This window comes from Etheostoma spectabile, chromosome 19 (assembly GCF_008692095.1).
Source record: "Etheostoma spectabile isolate EspeVRDwgs_2016 chromosome 19, UIUC_Espe_1.0, whole genome shotgun sequence".
NCBI lineage: Eukaryota > Metazoa > Chordata > Actinopteri > Perciformes > Percidae > Etheostoma > Etheostoma spectabile.
Window position 1 is genome coordinate 13,484,738 of NC_045751.1, and position 16,936 is coordinate 13,501,673.

At 39.4% G+C, this 16,936-nt stretch overlaps 1 protein-coding gene across 1 annotated transcript; it reads right to left on the bottom strand.

Moving 5' to 3' along the window:
• Positions 1 to 1,295: 1,295 nt before the first annotated feature.
• mmp14a (matrix metallopeptidase 14a (membrane-inserted)) lies at positions 1,296 to 15,507 on the bottom strand. The gene is made up of 10 exons (XM_032544108.1): positions 15,127 to 15,507; positions 6,506 to 6,654; positions 6,174 to 6,296; positions 5,252 to 5,559; positions 4,981 to 5,142; positions 3,980 to 4,119; positions 3,674 to 3,812; positions 3,347 to 3,497; positions 2,955 to 3,070; positions 1,296 to 2,444 (listed from the first exon to the last, which is right to left on the bottom strand). The coding sequence occupies exons 1-10, from the start codon at positions 15,208 to 15,210 to the stop codon at positions 2,152 to 2,154; spliced, it is 1,665 nt and encodes a 554-aa protein (XP_032399999.1). The 5' UTR covers positions 15,211 to 15,507; the 3' UTR covers positions 1,296 to 2,151.
• Positions 15,508 to 16,936: the final 1,429 nt, after the last annotated feature.

Here is a 16,936-nt window from a genome sequence, read left to right on the forward strand (position 1 = left end):
TCATAACAAAGATTTTTAATTTTTTAATTAATTTAATTAATAAATTTTAGGTCAAATTAATATTAAAAATGTGTTGGTTGAAGTTGTGGCAGACACTGTAGCTTTGGTATTGTCAAAAATTCAAGTGGAGAAAAAGATAGTGTGGTGTGTGTGTGTGTGTGTGTGTGTGTGTGTGTGTGTGTGTGTGTGTGTGTGTGTGTGTGTGTGTGTGTGTGTGTGTGTGTGTGTGTGTGTGTGTGGTGTGTGTGTGTGTGTGTGTGTGTGTGTGTGTGTGTGTGTGTGTGTTCAGCCACACTGGAGAATATGAAAGCATGGAAGACAAGATTGTAGAAAATAGTTTAATTTCACTTTATCTAAATACCACTAAAGTGAAAACAGGCAGGAAAAAAAATCTCATTCCATTTTATTGATATGATCATCATTATAAATATCATTACCATTATCATTGTTGTTAACCCAAATCAATTCACCTCTAATTTTGATTTGCGTAAAAAAAAGAAGCATAATCAAAGTTCATAAATAGCATTGCTTGTTATTCTGTGCCAACATTTCAGACTCCCTGAAGTCACATTTAACCCCCCCCCCCTCCGATCTGATCTAATTCATCACATGCTGAGTGTAAACTGGGATTCATTTCCATCATTGTCATGTTATGCCTCTGTCCAGCAGGACTCCAAATGACAATATAAAAAAAGCACAAAAAAAGTCACTTTAACTTTACCAGGTGAACAATAATAACAATAACCATACTTATAATAATAACAGTTCCCAATAACAATGATAATAATTAAAAAATTGCACCATACTGTTGTAATCTGTACCGCTTACTGACACATCTGGACAAGCAGCTTCGCTCCTATTTCACAACAAATGTACTGGAATGTTTGAAAACTGTCATTCGTGAGTTAAAACATCATGTTTTTAAGAAAATATTTTCCCCCTCTGACTGCTTACACTGAAAGAGGAGTTTTGCCTGTGAATGCAGCTAGACAATCAAGGGGAGCCGTCTCATGTTAAGTCTGACTTTTGTGAACTTAATCCCGGTTAAACAAATACTAATTGGGAATCATATCTGTGCATATTCAAAAGTCTGCATCAATCAATACCAACACTGTGCATAAGTGACATGCTGTTCTCCGCTCCATTAGACAGAAGGAAGGTGATAATAACTACAGCTGAACATGGTGATGGGTGCTAATCGTCTAAATAATAGGCTAGGTATCATTTTTAAATTCCTCATATTAGAGTGAATACAATACCTGAGTAACAATATTAAAACAAAATTATTTTCAGTACCTTTCTGAAATATTTGCATTTTTTTTCCATTAACAAGAAGCCAGAGTTTTCAATAAAATAGTTAAATTGGCAGAATTTTGCTTTAAATCTGGAACCGTATCACAAAATAAGGAAACAAGGTGACACATTGACACGTTGAAATGAATGAATGTCACAATAAAAACTCCCCCAAAAAACCTAACAGCAAATGTGTTTCAGAGAAAAACTCTTAACAGAGATGATGAATTTCTTGGTAAATGAATCAGACAGCAGTTCAGCTGGAGTCGTCCAGTTAAAGGAGAGGAAGAAAGGAGGGATTTCTTTTTTATACCACGGATGTGAGAGAGAGGCGGAAGGAAGTCGTTGATGAGTCTTTTGTATATATCCCTTCTCTATTATCTCTTTCACACCAATGACCTGGGATTGGCCCGGGTTGTCTGATCAGGGTTCAACCCTCCTTTTGAAAATTCAAACCCAGCCAGTCAACATGGGTATATCTCTGCTCATGACAATTCATTGACGACCTGGGTCACAACCCGGGAGTGATGCATGACAATTATGTGAGATTGTGGGTATGCTGTTAATCTCTGAACACAGAACAGTACATGTAAAAACTTAACATACAAATACACATTTTCCTGATTTCAGTTTCTAGGGCCTTTTTTCTCTCTGTTGTGGCACATACAAACCACCCAAAATTTAACACATTGTCCCCTTTCTATTCTCCATTTCTTCTGTTTTTTCTCTCCGGTTGCTCTCTCCTCCTCTTCCATTTCCTCCTCCTCCCAGTTTCCATCTTCACCCGGCCCTCGTTCTCTCCTGCTCTCTTTCTGTCCCTCGGTGGCAGTCTGTCTGCCAACTGCCCCGTCGCTCTGCCTACACCTTGTCCAGGAGGGATCTCTGGCAGTAGAGGAGGCGTCGAGGCGTGCCGTACTTCCTGAAGACCAAAAGCGCTCCCAGGGTGATCACAACCAGCACCAGTAAGAGGAGAGGGATCACCACGGCCGCCGGCCCAATGATCATCCCCGTCTCTGTCTGACTTATCTTGGGCTCCTCGCCCTCGCAGCCCATCCAGTCCGTGAGCACAGACTTGGGGTAGCCGGACTCCACCTTCATGTACTGGTTGTTGAACTTCCAGTACTTGTTGGCTTTGTAGAAATAAGTGTAAGCTGAGGAAAGTGGAGAGAAAGAGTTTTGCTTTAAATCAAAACACAACAACACAGCTGTTGTTTGGGTCAGAACTGCACTATACGTATATGAGGGTGTGTCAACAGTAGAACTGCAAATGTTTTTTTATTGTCAATTAATCTGCCACTCTTTTTCTTAATTAAATAATTGATTGCTTGATTTGAAAATTGTTAAGAATTTGTAAAAAAATTCAAATTAAAAAAGCTCTCCACAATCTTGTTTTGTTTGGCCAGCAGCAATATTTTTTTAATAAATTCACTTTACTATCAAAAAATTAAAACATCCAAACCTCACATTTAAGAGGCTGGAACGGAGAAATGTTGGCATTTTTTCTTTGTTTGTGATTAATTGACAAAGTAGTCAAAATAGTTACCAATTAATGATCTATCTGACATTGACAGTTTGATGGTTTATTAATCGACTTATGTTTCAGCTTTTGGTCTTGAAATATCAACATCCACGTGATTAGGTAAATGGGGAGGAAAACTTACATCCATCTTCACTCATGATGACAGCTTTAATGTTTTCCGGTGCACCGCTCCACGTGCTAATGGACTTTGGATAACCGCTGTACACTGTGCGAGTCTGCTCGTTGAAACGGTAGTACCTGAGAATGACACCAAGACACAAAACAATCAAAGATCTAACTGCTTTGGGTGATTCATTCATACAACTAAGACTGTAAGGAAACAACAACGTGCATGTCCTCATTTATATTCTACAATTACAGGTAAAGAAACACATGGTTGAAATGAGGATTAAAAAAAACAACATTCTTTTAAAGAATGCAAAAAAGGCTTAACAGATCAGATTCCACATATAATAGGTTCACCATACTTTAAGCGTATGTGGCGAACCCTGAATAGATAGTGGACTGACTTACTTAGTTCCTCTGAAAAGGTATGTCTGTCCTGTCGGTGTGTAGAAGAGAGCAGCATCAATCTTGTCTTTAGGTAGACCGGTGCCCAGGTCTTTCAGGCTCTTCGGGGAATCCTTTTCCATGCGGTTCTGACTAAAAACCCAGTACCTGTCAGCTGGAGATGTAAGAAAGGAAACAGGGAAGATGATCAGAAGTGAGACAGAAAACAGATAAAACTGAAGAAATAGAGATAAAAAACTCATAGCAATTAACACATGAAGTTCATCACTGGAGCAGCTGCAGTGTCTCAAAATCCAATCTGCTTCCTATCTAATATCAGATGGAACCTACCTTTAAAGAAGACAAACTTCCCATCATCCCTCTCGTAGGCTGCATTGATGTTTGATGGCAGGCCCTTCCAATAGTGACTGATGGCCATCGGGTAACCTGGCAACACCTTGTTGTTACGCACACGCCAAAACCACTTGTCCTGCAAACATACACATACACATAGATTAGAAGATCTTAAGTTAAGTTGTCTGAGATAATGCATTATAGTGGGACACTTGCATAGTCAAAAATGTCTGTGGTGAGAAAAGTCTATAATTTGGTTTCTGAGAACATTTAAATATCTGAGGAAAAAAATGTCTCCTGTACCTTAAATATAAACTTTTCTCCACTGAGAATAGCAATGGTGTCAAAGTGTCCCTCGCAGATGTCTGGGCCATTGTCAGGGGTGAACGGCTTTGTGGGTCGAGGGGGGGGAGGGGGAGGTGGGGGAGCTCCAGACTTGGATCCTGTGTGAAAGAGGTTGTGAGAGAGAAGAGAGAAATCTTTAATAACATAATAATTCAAAGTATGTATTACCAACACAATGTCGACGCCACCATTTTGGTCCGGACTTAAATATCTTAACAACTACTGAATGTGTTTCAATGAAATGTACACACATTAATTATTTCTAGGTGATTAATCCTTTTAACTTTGTTGCATAATTCAAATGATGAAGACTACGGACTTTGTTGATCCTCTGTCTTTCCTTTAGTGCCACTGTCAGGTTCACATTTTGGGTTTTGAGTGAAACGCCTCAACATCTATTGGATGGCATGATCATCAGGTTAAAATCTTAATGTGTTCAATACTTGTTCTTTTGCTGTTATTGTTATTGAAAAAATGCTGCTGCTGTAATAACAAAATTTCCCCGTTGTGGGATGAATAAAGTATAATCTAATCTAATCTATTACTTAACCCTAACCTGCAAAGCTCATGGCATTCCCATCCGCCTTTGTTGTATTTTTGTGTTTAGTGCTAATTATCATCTTAGCATGCCAACATGCTAAATTAAGAAACATAAGAAACATCAGCATTTTAGCATTTTGCTCAGAGCATCGCTGTGTCTAAGGAAAGCCTCACAGAACTGCTAGCATGGCGGCAGACTCCCCTGTTAAGGTCTAGTCTAGTTTATCAATACGGTATGTGGTCAAATGTACAAGATTATGTAACATTTTAAAGAACAACTGAGAGTATGTCAGTGTTCTACTTAGTACTAACGTCCCCTGAGAGCCCCGGGGGTGGCTAAAAGGTGGTGGATGTTAAAAAAGGAACATCAATGCAAATATATAGCATACGTTCCCACTTCCGTTAGGAGAACAACCCACCATAGATCGTTTGGATGCCTCTGCGATCGTCATCTGGGAGCTGGAAGTTTTCCGTTTCAAACCACTGGTAGAAGGGGGCCATGATGGCAGAGGGGTCGTTGGAGTGCTCCAGGCCCAGAGCATGACCAAGCTCATGGACAGCCACAAGGAAAACATCATTACCTTCAGAGAGAGAGAGAGAGAGAGAGAGAGACAGAGAAAGATTACATTAAGTTTATTGTTCTTTTCCTTCTAGGATCTACATGTCACCGTCTGCCCTTCTCTCTCTTACCGCCCTGGTCTGTGTTCCCGGTGGTCCAGGGCTCAGCAAGGTCAAAGTGCGTGTCTCCCCCGATGCCGTGTCCGGGGAAGTAAGCGTGAGCCAGGAAGCCGCCCTCGCCATCAAACGGTGTGCTGTCGCCATGGAAACCCTCTGAGAACGAGAGCATGATGTCTGCGAACTTGTCAACCTTGTCCCTGATGTGGCTGTACGGGATCTCCCTGAAGGTGAGCGGGATCACGTTCTCCCACACCTTGAAGGCTTTTCGGATGGCTTCATAGGTGGCTCGCTCTCCGATCTTAGGGGTGTAGTTCTGTATGCTGTTAGGAAGAACAAAGAGATGGTGATTTATGCTGACACTATAGGCTAATTAAGTCTAATATATCAAACATGACTGTAGATCAGTCTGCAGTCTTGTATTTATTATAAAATGGTCTAAAAACAAGCATCTGTGTCATGAATACATCACTTCACCTTTATTAAGAAAAGGAAGTTAAATGCCAGATATTAACAAACTTTTTTCCAATTCCTTTTTGCATTGTTTTATTTAGAGTTTGGATTTTGAGTCTAAAAAGTGTTTAATTTCATTAGAGCTTCAAAGATTATTCAATCACTTGATTCTGAGAATGCGTTTTCAGTGGTTCCTACTTCAAAATGTGAATACTTGTTTTCATAGTCTTCTTTTATTGTAGAAAACTGAATATCTTTTGGTTTTGGACTGTTGGTCGGACAGAACAAGCAATATGAATATTTAAACTTCTCTAGCAAACTGTAATGAGCATTTTTCAAAGTTATAGATCAAATTATCAATCCAAAAAAATAATTTAAAGATGACTTTATTATACATATTAAAAAACAGATCATGACAAATAGATCATGACCATGTGAAACTTTGGTTGTGAAAGATAAACATATTGAAAAGCTAGATGCGTACCTGAAGGTCACCTCCGACTTTTCCCACTTCAGACCCTGCACGGCGTATCTCTTCCTCCTCAGGTTGGTTTTCAGCTCAGGGCCAAACTTGTCTGGGACACCACACCGCGGCCGGCTCATCGCCCTGGCAACAGCAAAATAATATTCCCAGTTCTTAACTTAACATATTTGGACTCAACTGAAGGGCGCATTATTTGTAAATAACAATTGCTTTCATTGACTCTCTTAACTCTTCTTTTAATCCCAAGTCATCAAATGATCTGACGGCTTGAACATTTGAAAGCCGTTATGCAGTTACGTGCTATAAAAATGTTGCTGTCGTTCAGGACTCACTGTATCGTGCCGGAGTCTATGGTGCCGGTGACAGTCAAACCGTAAAACCTCTGCATGTTTGATATTGCTGTTTCAATGGACTTTGGTGAGCGGATGGCCTGGGCTCTGACGTCACCTGGAGGCAGGTAGCCATACTGCTGCAGCCAACCCTGCAAGAGAGACGAGAGAGAGCACAATGAAGGTCTATTTGTTAACATATTAATTGATACTTTGCGTGTGTGGAAGACTATTTCCTTTCCTGTTGGACTTAGTTTAACAGATGGCACCATAAGACTTATATACTGTAGTTATTACTTAAAATTAGATGTCATGAAGAAAATCATATGTGATCTTCACAGGTGGGCTAGGTTAGCGTGTCAAGAAGCTATAAGGCTGGAAAAAGTTCATCTATTGACTATGAGCTATGGGCTCATACAGCAGGGCCTACTTCTATAAGGCCATGTCAGCTGATGTAGTGCTGGATACAAATGTTTAATTAAATTAGCACAAGCCAGTTGATACTGTCAATCTGGAGCTTTCCAGGCCCTTGTAAAATTCTCTGTTGCTACTTCACAACACAAAATCCACTTATTACAGAGAGTATCAACACTTAAAAAATGTGAGCATGATGCCAAGCAGCATGTACTTGTGTGTGATTTACCACTGTCCCGTCACACATCATAGGACATGTGGGTGCCACCTATTGTCACACACTCTGACTCATATTCCCTGGAGACTGCGATGTAATAGTTTTCCAGATGCATTATAAAAAGGAAGAAAAAATACAGCCAACCACAAGTTCCTACAAGAGTTATAAACAAAATGGTAAAAAATCCCCTGTGTTTTTATAACTGCTGTGGTAAAAAAACAAAACAGAATGATGACATTTCTTGGGAGGTTTAACTCTTCTTTCGTCTGAACATCTAACATGTGGGTGTCTTTCTATATTTATAAAGCTATTGATCTATTGAGTGTTTAATTGTGATGCAGTCTACATGCAGTCTAAATGTTCACTCTGGGAAATTGCTGTAAAACCTTGTTTATCCCCAAATAAACCTTCCAGACTCGATGACCATGCAACAAAACCAATAATAAATATATTCTATTAAATCTAAATAAAAAAAGTTTTTTTTTAACTATAAATGACACACAGATATGTGAAATATATTCTTCAGAGAACAACCAAATGATAAATAACTACTTAACCTAAACCCTAACCCTGTATCATTACATCATTATTCTGTTTTAAAACAACATGAGCAACAGCTTCAACAACTGAAAAACCTCACAATAAATATGAACAATTTATACTAAAGCTGAAACTTGTATATAAATATAACATAGTTAAGATCTCATATTTGAATGTTGTTTTCCAGAAATGGGATACACTCCTAAGACACACATTTTTAATACATCACTTGTGACTTTAAACTACATAATTCTTTCTTTTTGGTCATTTTATAGACCCAACACTAAATAGCAGTTGAGAAAAGTGTGGATGATAAAATAGATTTTATTTATGCCGACAAGGTGGTGAGATTGCTGCCTTGAAAACACCACTGCATAGGGTTGCATGTAGCCTTTCTCATGTCAAGATCCAAGTAGCAAAATTTAAATCTTGGGACCCCTAAAACTGCTACATTCAGTTCATAGTGTTTTGGTAAACGTATAGGAATACAAAAAAGTCAAAATGTCAACTATCTGCTAAAATACAATGATATTCTACAAGAGGCTTTTGTTTTTTCTAAGAAGTAATTACCGTAGGAGTGTTGCAACACATAATAAATATCTCGCTCTGTGATTTTCTTAGTCTGCTCGTAGTCAGACACGCCAGAAACAACAGAAAAACCACCTGAAAACATCGTAGTCAACAAAAAAGAAGGGATTGGCCGCTTGTGTGAACCTGTGGGTGTTTTTCTACTTCCAGTCAACTTTCAGAGCTTGTTTGGACCTGCGTCTCTGACCTCAGATACATATCCCGTATTGCATGGTAAATAAAGTGAGACAAAATGTGTGTGTGTGTGTGGGGGTGGTTTTGTGTGACTTGTTAAGCTAAATACTGACTCCTACAGCAGCCAACACACACACTGTAACGATAACTCACCATTTTTCTTTATATGACTGTGACATTACACCATGTGTAAACTCCCAAAGCCCAACACCAAATCCTTACTAGCCCCCTTAATTTATGCTGAACTAGTTAGGGGGAACTTTGTTGTAGGGTCATAAGCAGGGGCGAGAAAGCCAAATAAAACATATTCTGAAAACACTGATGTCATTTTAGTCACAGTGACCCAGAAGTCTGTCTAGACGATTGCAGCCAAAGACAACTGGCGGTCATAATGCTGGAAAAGGTAAAATTTAGGTTCCTCAAAGCTTGAGTTTGAGATCTCCCTGCCACTGACTACGTCTGTCCGCCACCTACTCCTCTCTCTCTGTCTGCTTTCATGTCAACCAAAACCACCACTATTTATCTTTACACATGAAAGGCCAGCCTATTCTTTCCACTGCCGGCTGCTGGTGGTCTAAGACTTAAAGGAGTATTTCAAAATTTCGAGGAGTATTTGCTTTCTTATAGCATTAATACCGTAAGAAAGAGCCAGTTGAGCAGTTTTCCCTTGTTTTCAATCTTTGCGCTAAGCTAACCAGCTGTGAGCTATAGCTCCATATTGAATACACAACCATAAGATTGGTATCAATCTTCTCATCTCCTGGCCCTTTTTGTTTGAGTTGTAGACTCTTAATTGCATCTTAAACCATGTGTTTCCACTCAAGTATCTGCACACAGCGTCAAACACACATCTTCATCTCCACCACAGATTAACTTGGTGGAATTACGCTGAATTCCTTCGTTAGCGTCATCTAAACCTCAGATATCGCTCTTATTCCACCATTAGTGCTGTTTTTCTCTTCAAACCTTCCTCTGACAAGTAAAGGGAAAAGCAGGGGGGAGGGATGAAAATGTAGCAACTGTTTACTCCCTGCGCACACACACACAGCTACTGTTAGTAAAGTGCTGGTCAGAAAGGCCAGAGAACAAGGTTCACTTATGACAATCTGCAGAAAGGCCCCTTCTCTCCATCTCTGCTTTTCCCTTCTCACAATTTCTTCAAGATTTCTCTGATTTTTTTTAAGCATCTAGTTAATCTAATTTCTCCCCTTACTCTCTCTGTACTACCAACCAAATTGACTTTCTCTGCCTCCTCACTGACTGCTGCTAGTGTGTCCTGTGGCTCCAGTGTGGTGACGCGTCTGCTTCTATAAAAACACTCCCCTGAAAAGTCTCCCCCACACCATCAAGACCTCCATTTCTCTCCCTCTAGTCCCAATCTACTCCTCACCACCACCTCCGGTTGAGACGCCAGGTATCCCAGCATGCACCCCTCCTCCCTGGAACTCCCAGCAGCCACCATCAAAGCTCCTATTTATTGAGACTTGTACATGGCTGGTATTGTTGGCCTTGGGTTAGCTAGGTAGCTCGCTACACGGCCATGTGTGGTCAAAGGGCTGGCTGCTGGTTTGTTAAACACACCGCTGAGTGTGTGCAGTGTGTGTGTGCAGTGACGTGAAGTCTGAATGTATAATGCACAGACACTGAAACACAACCAGCGTGATGTAAAGGTGGTAGAAGAGGTTGTTTCGGTGGAGCCGTGGGATGGAGCACATGGATTCTGTGACCCTACTGTGACCTTGCTGTCTTATGTAGAGCTGGAACAATTAATTATTTGGACAGATTTTCATTTGATCATTTAAGTCATTGTTAGGTCATTTTTGTTTTCTTAAATTCTACTAGACTGAATATTCTGGGGTTTTGGACTGTTGGCTGGACAACATTAACAATTTGAATATGCTTTGGGGACATTGTGTCTGACATTCTATGAATGAAATTATCAAATTATTAATTAAGAAAACAATCTACATATTACTACATAATGGAAATAAACTAATCAGTGGAAGCTCTAAATTCCATAAAGATGAATCATCACTTGTGCACTTAATTAGATTTATACTGTAAGTGAAAACTATTGAACAGTAAAGGTACTTTGAGTATTTCTTTCAGACTTTTTGTGGAGCAAATGGTTCAATTATTTGAGAAGATAATCAGCGGATTCATCAAAAATGGCAATTATCATTAGTTGCAACTACAATTTTAGTGAGTTTACCAATAACTGATTAAAAAAACTTAAAGTATCTAAAAACTGAGGTAGGTGTAGTTTGTTTCCTCCAAATCACCACTGCAGATAGCTGCCTGAAATCATTGTATTTTCAAGATCAGAACAGAATAATCTAAATCTTATACTTCATCTAGCTGTATTAATTTACAAAGGTCCCTGGGGCAACAATAAGGCACTGGGCCCCCATTAACTCTCCATTGCTCTCACACTCAATGTGTGCAATCTGTGAAACCTTTCTAAACTAGAACAGCACCCCATGGTTCTAGGTTTGCTGTGGGGTAATTTCATTACAGGCACTCAGTGTTACATTGTCTATAGTCAGTGTATGTTCAAAGTACCAGCTGTAATCAATCTGTTTTTACTACATCCGCCCTGATGACGACCCTGTGTGGTCGTTACCGGTTAACAAAATTGAACTAATAATGGTTTTAAAAGTAGACGTTTAGCACAGATGATATATCCTACTCGAGCTATGGTCTCATACAGCAGGGTCTACTTCTATAAGGTCTCTAACCATGTCAGTTGATGTAGTGCTGGATACAAATGTTTAATTAAATTAGCCCAAGCCAGTTGACAGTCAATCTGGAGCTTTCCAGACCCTTGTAAAGTTCTACGTTGCTGCTTTACAACACAACACTTATTACAGACAGTATCAACACTCATTTGAGCATGATACCGAGCATCATGTCTGTGATACAGTATGTCAATGTCCCGTCACGCACTATAGGACATGTGGGTGCCACCTATTGTCACACTCTCTGACTCACATACATTCACCGGAGACTGCAATGTAATAGTTTTTTCCGGATGCAAAAAGGAAACAACAACAAAAATAGCCAACCACAAGTTAAAACTAGAGAATGATGCCATTTCTTAGAATGTTTAATATTCCTGTCGCCTGAACATCTAACATGTGGGTGTCTTTCTATATTTATGCAATACAAGAAATGATGTGTTAAATAGGGACAAGGATGTGGGCTTGTGTATATTTAAGTATGTACACACTTAGTATTGCAGTTACGTGTTTGTTAAACAATGGCAAAGGCCATCTTTTTGTGTATAGCAATGCTACCAAGTGTCAAAACACTATTTGTTTTAAGCTGCCTGCTCCACTGATTTTTTATTGTGAATCTGTTTTTTTTTTTCAACCCTGAGAAATTAGTTATACTTGAGTATACTTAAATCTAACCAGAGACAAATGTGGACAGACAAGAAGGTAAAAGACAGAAGAAGATGATCTAAAGTGCAGAGTTACATTAGCGAAGGAGAGGTAAAGACATTAGAAGGAAGAGCAGAAAATGGAGAGGGGATAGAGAGAGAGAGAGAGAGAGAGAGAGAGGGGTTAGGAGTACGGCTGAATTTAAATTTAAGGGACTGAGTCAGTTGTTCCTCTTGCTCGGTGCCAATGGAAAAAACTGAGAAATCTGCTCATGAGGGGCTCAATCTCACATTGCCTTCATTTCTTTGCGTCTCTGACCCAGTTAGCACTCCCAGCAGCACCGTGCAAACATTTCCATTTCTGCTGGGTCAAACCGGTCAAATAAAATCCCTCATTCTGCTTTAGTGAAATATGCAAGCCGACAGTAACCGGTATATACGTTTTCCATGGTGGCAGTGATGCTACAGTAACAAATAGTTTGTTTTTTTATTTATATATATATATAGCTTATAAAATGTGATTAACTGTCATAGAATAAACAGTATTGAAGAAATGATCTCCACTTAAACCACTTACAACATTACGATGATGGGTTCCACTTTCTAATAAGGTTGACAGTGGTGGAAGATGTATTTAGATATTTTTCTTAAGTAAGTATAGTAGCTAACAGTGTTAGCAGCAAAATATAGCACATTATAGCACATTATTAGATCATGAATGGTGCATTAACATGGACATGCATTGGTTGGTTTTAATGTTGTAGTTGGGGCCACACCTACGTAGATATTGTTGCTCCATGACAAGAAAAACTCCAAACAAAAGTAGTAGGAAAACCTTGAGTTGAGATTGTTTTTGTCAAGTACAGTACTTGAGCAAATGTACTTAGTTACTTTCCACCACTGCCTGGAGTCTTTTCAAAGAGAGGTCTCTACCTCTACCAGATGGCTGGTTCAGCACATGTGGCCTACATCTTTAGTCAGATCCAACTAGCTGAGCACTGGAGACTAAAACCTATAAGAAATGCATGCATGTACCTTCAAAACCTGCACTTTCTAACATGACAGAGGAAACCTCTTTGATGTCAAGGTGCACCATTTTCTGTGGTGTAGAGGGGCAGAGATAAGCTCCATTTCTCCCTTGAAGCCCATCAGTTTCTCATTAAGACCGATACAGCTGATTACTTTAACATTTCTTAAGTGTCAGCCGCTGCCTGTCAGAGCAGTGTGCTCCAGATCTGGAGCAAGAATTTTTCTTTTGATGCTACATCAACACTCACTCTAGCCGAGATAAAGAGACCTGAACCCAGATGTGTTTTGACCGAGTCTGTAACCCTCTGCTGGAATCACGAGATGTGTCTCCAGATGGCAACGGGGACTCTCCAGAATCTTTTAGCCCGATATGGAGAGATCCTGTTTTAGACCCTGTTTTTTCTATTGCTGCCCACTTCCTTCTCTCACAAGGTCCCACTAAGCTTTTTATTTATGTAAAGAAAGGTTAGACAAGGCAAAAGCGGTAAATGAAATCAGATGCCAGGGGCCGCAAAGGTACTAGACTTCACCAGAAGTCATTTTTACAGTGGAAGTCTGTAATTTCTCTATTAATGGAGCCAATGGATTTTGTTTATAGTTTGTTCGTTTGAGTGAAGTCAGAGAGGGATGTTTAGATGTTGAGTAACACTGATAAACCACAAAATTCCTCTAAACTCAGTGACTCTGTCCAAGTTCTGCTTTCTGAACCCTCCACCCCCCCAATTGAGCTTTGTCAACCTTAGATAAAAATGTATGTCACTCAGTTGTTGCCTTTTTTTGGTTTCACCTATATTTGCTGTCTGTCTGCTTTCTTTACACACAGACAAGTTTATCTTTTGATCACAGGGTTCATATCCAACTCTCAGGTGATGTAATCCTAAACCCATAATTAATTCTTATCCTCTTTTTGCATCAGAACTGAGTGCCATGTCTGACAGCATCACAATACAGTGTACACAACATGAGACAGTCACTCTTCATCTGATGTCTCACATTAAGTCCTGCACTAACGCTGAAGTGATATATATTAGAGGATATTATACACTGCTGTAAACAGTCATGTTTTCGCACTATGTTTACAGACATCCATCACTGTTGGTTTGTTCGCCACAAGAGGGCAGCTGCCTGTGGCATCTTATAAACTGTCTGACTCTCTGAGTTATCCACCATGTCTGGCTTGACTCACACGCCAGCAACTTGTGGTCAGTGACTAAGGTCCTCCTTTGCGCATCCTGTCCACCTAGAACTACAGCACAGACTCAACTTAAACTCACTTGTAGCTAATAGACTTTTTGCTCTGTGAATCAATTCCCTGCTACAGATGCCTTTATTGTGCATCCTGTCCTTTTAGAGGTGCATATTTCACAGAGAAACACCTTGTACATGTGCAGTTCCTGACTTTATGACTTATTGGACTAAACACTGATGAGGTGTTTTAATAAAAACTCCTTATTACCTCTGAAACTACCAACAGAGCAAATATGAAATGGGCTGAGAGCCAGAGGCGCTCGGGCTGCTCGTACCCATCATTTACAAAGCTGCACGGACCCTGATGACAAAATCTGTTGTTCAGTTGAAGGCTAAACTGCACTTATTGTCTCCATTCCTCAGGTGTCACAGCCTGAGGCCTACAGTCTCCCAGATAGAGAGACTTATGTCTGGCTTGTTGTGAATGCAGACCAGCTTCCCGGCCTATGTGCAGTCTACACAGGCAGATGAAAACCATTAACCCCCTCCCCCGTACCCTCACTACACCCTTTTCTCTTAGAACAAAGCAGCTCAGCTGAGGTTTCTGCCCCTGCATTGCTAGACCCCCCCCCCCCCCCCCAAAAAAAGTTTTCGACTCATGACATTTTTCCCTTGATGAAGTTGCATCTCTTCTTACAGTTTCTACTCAGATGGGATTTTAAACAGCTCTTAGTACAGAGTTTATGGGTGGCAGCATAAACATGGGAACAAAAACAGTTCCTCCCTGTTGCAAGATTAGAGAAAACCTAGTAAACATTAGAAAGACACTACAGACACTGTAAAGATACAATAAGAGGTTACAAATACAATCAAATAAATAGCTGTAAAACTCTGGCGTTCTATATATACCCTTCAAAGATATTGTAGAAACTGTAATTGGGAAACAATTAACAACATTAGAAAATAAAGAACATTTCAAATTCAAGTTGTTTAAACATAACAGCTATGACACACTTTACATGTGCTTAAATTCCAGTATATATCACTTTGCGTGGTTTAAAGTGAATAAATAATGATTTCTATTATACATACCTCTGCTTTAAGTAAATCTGCAGTGACGGAGGTAAAACCAAAGCAGCAGAGACCACAGGCCAGGGCGAGGAGCTGGGGCAGCATTCTTCTATCTGCAAACTGCCCCAAACAAGTTCAGGAATATGTCTACAGAAGTCCCGCCGTCCTGACTGCAAACTAAAAAACAAATCGATCGATGCTACTCCGTTATGCGTTTAAAACGTGGCACAAAGCTCTGTGTGGTTTCCACATGGACACTGTGAGCGCACCGGACAGCTTTTCTCGACAAAAGCGACTCCTTCAAGTCAGAGCTTAAAATCACTGAACAAAATGTCAAAATCATCAGTGAGCTGTGACAAATGCTCAGCTGGTGTTTGCTAAAGCTTCATAATTTGGTTTTACTGTCCTCTGCTACGATTGTCTGCAGCCAGCTTGTGTGGACGTGGTCGAGAGAGAGAGAGAGAGAGAGAGAGAGAGAGAGAGAGAGAGAGAGAGAGAGAGAGAGAGAGAGAGAGAGAGAGATGGATTTTCCTCTGGGTCCTCCTCCAGATGTGCAGATAGTTTGACTCTTTTTTAGGTTAAAAAAACACTGACATTTAACTTTAAGTAGACAATATCCCCATTTAAAAATACACCATTACAAGTCTTATATTACGAAATTCCTAACTTTAAAACTTTATTTAAGTAAAAGTCATGGCCTTTTTTACTCCACTAAATGTGTGTGTGCTTATGAGTGACTTTAAGGAACAAACAATTTGATCAAAACCATTTCATCAATTGAAAGGTTGAAGCATTTCTCTAGATCAAACTACAGTTGTATGACAAGTAATTCAATTACCTTGACCAACATTAGAATACTACACATGCATGCCTCAGTAGATCTAATATGAACATAACACTGACAACAACCATTCTCTTATTTTACTTTCCATTTTGCAAGTACATCTGTCCAAATACGCTTCTGTAGGCTTACTTTTAAGTAGGCCCCAAAGTAAAAATGCAAATGCATAACCTTTGCAGTGTTTTAAAAAAAAATGCATTATTGCTACTTTTACTTCCCCAACACACAAACACATTTTGTAACATTACAACTGGTTTATAAGCCAGCCGTGGTCAAATATGCTGTGTACACGTGTAATATGGAAACGTAAAAACTCCAGCACACAAACACTGAGAATGGACTAAACAGTGAAGTAGGAGACATCTTGCATCCAGCAGTTAACCGTTTGAAATGGAAAATATTCAAACACTCATATCTGGATTTTTCATTGAGGGAGGAAGGTGTAATTTTAGAATTGATGAGGTAATTTCACTTTGTTAGTAGAAAAACCAGATCAGACCTGCAATAAAATTCAAAGCAGGACAGCATTGGAATAAGTATTGAAATCCTTGGTAAATGAACACAAGTTAAATAGCCTATACATACATACATACATACATACATACATAGCCTACACATGGTAGTATTGTGTGTCCTAAAACATGTCTTAAAGGATCAGGATATTATTTCTTCCAATGCTGAAATGTGGTAGGGTAAAAGTGTAAAGTAGCATAACAAATACTGTATAAAAATAAAAATACTTTACTTAAAAATAAATTAGTGCAACACTTGAGAAAATGTACTTAGTTACTCTAGACGTCTGGAGGTCCCTACCACATTTTTGTGAATTAACTGATATTGCTTAACTGTAAATTTGTACAAACCGACACTGACACCTTGTGTTAAGAAAGAAACATTTCACACTAACTCATTTTACACATTACCCGCCCTATAGGGATAAAAAATATATATATAGGGACATATTAATGTACACTATTGTGATAAGATTCA

Coding starts and splice junctions, on each gene's coding strand:
- mmp14a (XM_032544108.1), bottom strand. CDS start 15,210: ATGCTGCCCCAGCTCCTCGCCCTGGCCTGTGGTCTCTGCTGCTTTGGT. Junction 5,560..6,173: donor AAGTCGGAGGTGACCTTCAG/GTACGCATCTAG, acceptor TCTTCCTAACAG/CATACAGAACTACACCCCTA. Junction 2,445..2,954: donor CATCATGAGTGAAGATGGAT/GTAAGTTTTCCT, acceptor CACTTTCCTCAG/CTTACACTTATTTCTACAAA.